Source organism: Austrofundulus limnaeus, unplaced genomic scaffold (genome assembly GCF_001266775.1).
Source record: "Austrofundulus limnaeus strain Quisiro unplaced genomic scaffold, Austrofundulus_limnaeus-1.0 Scaffold225, whole genome shotgun sequence".
Taxonomy (NCBI): domain Eukaryota; kingdom Metazoa; phylum Chordata; class Actinopteri; order Cyprinodontiformes; family Rivulidae; genus Austrofundulus; species Austrofundulus limnaeus.
Window position 1 is genome coordinate 667,319 of NW_013952627.1, and position 3,734 is coordinate 671,052.

Consider the following 3,734-nt stretch of genomic DNA (forward strand, 5'->3'; position numbering starts at 1 on the left):
GGAGGTCTGGGCCTCCCTTCTGAAGCTGCTGCCCCCGCGACCCGACCCCGGATAGGCRGAAGAAAATGGATGGATGGATGGATATAAGTGTTATACATATATACATACATATACATACATATACATATACATATAAGTGTGTCCTTGAGCAGTTCTTTTCTGAAGTGGTAAATGCTTCAAAAATAAATAAGAAAAATCACAACATTCATGTTTATATTTAAATTTCTTTATCCTTCTGTTCACTGAAGCCACCAGCAGCTGAAAAGTTAACAAATTAATTTTGTAATTATAATAAAAATGCAGTTTGATGTAAATCCTTATCTAGTTACATGAAATAACAGAAACATGATTAAATCTTGTTTAGTTGGATGCAACTGAAATATTGGGGAAATAAGAAACACGGTGGCGTCAAAACTGAAGCATTAGCCCCGCCCCCAAAAGAGCTGTCCTGCATTTTGAAATGGCCGAACTGGGAAACCTAGTGGAGCCATGCCCACCAGTGGAAATTTGTATATAAAAAAAGTCAAAATTAGTGGAGACGGGTCCCAAGATGGAACTAATATATAAATGTTTTTTTTGTTTAAACCTTTATTTTACCAGCATTATCAATTGTGATATACTGCCCAGTTTCAGGGAACCCTTTAAAAATGTAAATACTCATCATCGGAAGTAAGAAAGGTTTTGTTCCGATCGGTGCAGTTCTGGCTGAAGCTCAGGTCTTCCTCTTTGCGTTCACGTGTGTGTGACTCCCAGAATTAGGTCAGGGACAAAAGACTGCCACTGTTTTTGAAATGGTGAGACGTCAAAATGAAACCACATAATGATCACCTGGAAGGGGCTTGAGTTTGTTTGTTTGTTTAGTTGTTTTTTAACTGCTTTTTCATAATAGACCAAACACACACATGCAAACACACACACACATGCAAACACAACGGTGGTCTAAGAGGGGATGTCATCTGCTCGGACGTAATCGAAGCAGTTTCCGGCTCAGTCTGGGCTTCCCTATAAAAGAGTGGAGGGTGAAGACGGCAGAGAGTCTCAGTGAAACTAAACTCTTTGTGTAGGACAGGAGCAGGTGATGAGCTGCAGTTTCTGAGTCTTTTACTTCCTCTCCACAAACGACTGGCTGATTGGTAGGAGACGTCTCTAACAAGGGAATAAGATATTAYTCAACCTTTGTGTTCTATTTTTTAAACTACTTTATCGTACAATTCTGCACAAGAAATGTGACCCAGGTGTGTTTTGCACACACAGAGCTCCTCTCATGAATCAGATGCCATCAAAGCATCATCGTGGTGTCAAAGCTTTCAGGGAGCCCTCTGATGACTGGATCCTGCACGGACTCTTCAAGACTCCTCAAGTCTTTTCCTTTCCTGCAGGGACAGATCTGCCAGGCCAAGCTGGACAAGAAGTCCAACCAGAGCCACCAGGAGCCCGAGGTCGGCCCAGCGGAGGTCCACATGTTCGACCTGGACTGCCTTCTGTCCGACATCTCCGACACTCTGTTCACCATGACACAGAAACCGTGTCCCTGGAACAGTGAGCGGCACGACAGTGAGTAGTTCACACGCCGAGGCTCGGACTGATTCTTATCTGTAGAGTCGAAGAGAAYTGGTGTGGGTTATTTTATCTTATCTTAACAGTTCTTTGTTATCTGCAAGTTTCATTTTATTTTACAATAAATGTCAGAAATCATAAAACKTGCTCAGGGTCATGTCTTCAGTAAAGATGAGAACAGATTAAAATAAATATAATCATGCATGTAATATACTTTATTAGAACAACAAGTTTGCAATAATTAAAGCCGCTGTGAGGTTATTTTGAATTTTCTCACTTGAACAGAACTTGTCACTGGAGATTTAAATCACTAAAATTATTATTAAAAGTTTTGAATACTTTTGTGGAGGTAAAACTGAAAAGGGACTAAGTCTTATTGTGTTAAAAGTGAAAGCCTGTGACATGAAGTGTTTTAAATAAATATAAAAGGCATTATTGGAAAGATAACATCAAAAACATTTTGCAAAAATAAATTCATGCTGCTGAGATGACCAGTTTTTGAGATATTTGCATTTGAATTAACAGGAAGTGATGTCAAAGAGGAACGTCTGCATGGATTAGAGCATTGATAAAATGGCTAAGGACACAGACTGTAGAGATAATCTGATGTTTCTTCAGATTATTTTGAGTCACTATCAAAGAGAGATGAAGACGGGTCAGAGTTCAAATAATATAATTTCAATAAACAAAGACCAGAGAGTTCTCTTTCTTAAATAGTTCTCCTTTGATGTCACTTCCTGTTTCACTTTAGCTGATCCAAGTTCAAAAGTAAATATGCCGTTTATGTGTTCAAATGGGTAAAAGTCATGTTTTATGCAAGTTTTCTTACATAAAAATGTGTTTTATTTGACTTTTTGTATTTGATGGATAGGCACATACACATACATACACAGGGACTTTAACATTCTCAGCTTTGGAGGGAAATACTCCTGTGCAACAATTAAAACCAGGGCTGTGTCCAAATTCGGGCCTACCTGGTATAGGTGGGCCGGGACCTTGGTAGACCATGAAGACTGGAAAAAAGTGGCTGTGCAAAGCCTTCTCCAGCACATCCCAAAGATTCTCAATTGACTCTGTGGAGCCAGTCCACGTGTGAAAGGGATGTCTCATGCTCCCTGAATCACTCTTTCACAATTCAAGCCATTGGGAGGCATGTGGACTGTGAGATTAGTTAGGATGTATTTGTGTCTGGAAACAAAAATTATTTATTTATTTAAATTTCAAAAATGGAAACAAGAATTTTTGTGTTATATATGCAAGTGAGAAAATCCAGAGATTCAGCACTGATTCTGATGAAAATGACTAGAAATTATATTAATATCAAGAGAAACCATGAGATCTTATGAGATTTGTTAGCACTCAGAGTGTGTGTTGAGGATGACTTTCAGCTACAACCACATCAAATCTTCACTCAGTAACAGTAAATTTGACTCATGTAGCTTTTTTGTGTGTTGGACCAAAAGTTGATTAACCATCTTTTCTGTGTTTTCGCTCTTCAGCCTACACCAGCAATGCTGACATTATTCAGCCAGGCCTGACTCCACTGCAGCCCAACCTGGATGATTTCATGGAAATACCCGGTACTCATCCCTCTGTCTGTGTGTCTTTTTATCTGTGTCTGTTTATCTGTGAACAACACGTAAACCCAAGTGTGTGTTCCTCTCCACATTGTTAAATAATTTTAATAGAGTTCATAATAGTACAAAAAATTAGTTTATAATAGAATGGGTTTACTGATTTATTTTACTGTTGCTTCATTATTTTACCAGGAAAATCTCACAGAGTTAAATCATCTTTTCTTACAGGAAGGATTTTTTTCCTTCACTTGTCACAGTGGGGAATGTTTTCAGCTAGAATCTTTTTTAAAATTCATCTTTGAGGCAAACAGCACCAAGATTGCTTATCATTCATGGGATTTCAGATTGTTTTCCTACACTGCAGCATTTGGGCCAATGGCTCCAAATTGCCTCTTTGAAGAKCTGTTTGGGAGCTGAAAAAGAGCCCGTTTTCTTTTCTTTTTTTTTTTTTGGTGAGCAAAGCCAAACTGAGCTAGTTCCCAGAAAACTGCCACAAGTCCCTTCTTGATTACACTGAAGTGGTGTTTCCTCAGATGTAGTAGTGAGCTGGCATGAAACTGAGAAACCAAGAGCTTGATTAGAGGAGGGAGTCCCCCCCCC

The 3,734-nt window shown here is 39.0% G+C and overlaps 1 protein-coding gene across 3 annotated transcripts in view; it reads left to right on the forward strand.

Moving 5' to 3' along the window:
* The window catches only part of mlxipl (MLX interacting protein like), a 25,410-nt gene that overhangs the window by 10,237 nt on the left and 11,439 nt on the right, over positions 1–3,734 (forward strand). For all 3 annotated transcript variants that reach the window (XM_014019661.1, XM_014019659.1, XM_014019660.1), the window contains exons 6-7: positions 1,380–1,554; positions 3,057–3,137. In XM_014019661.1, the coding sequence (XP_013875115.1) occupies positions 1,380–1,554; positions 3,057–3,137 (256 nt within the window). The remainder of the gene's footprint in view (positions 1–1,379; positions 1,555–3,056; positions 3,138–3,734) is intronic.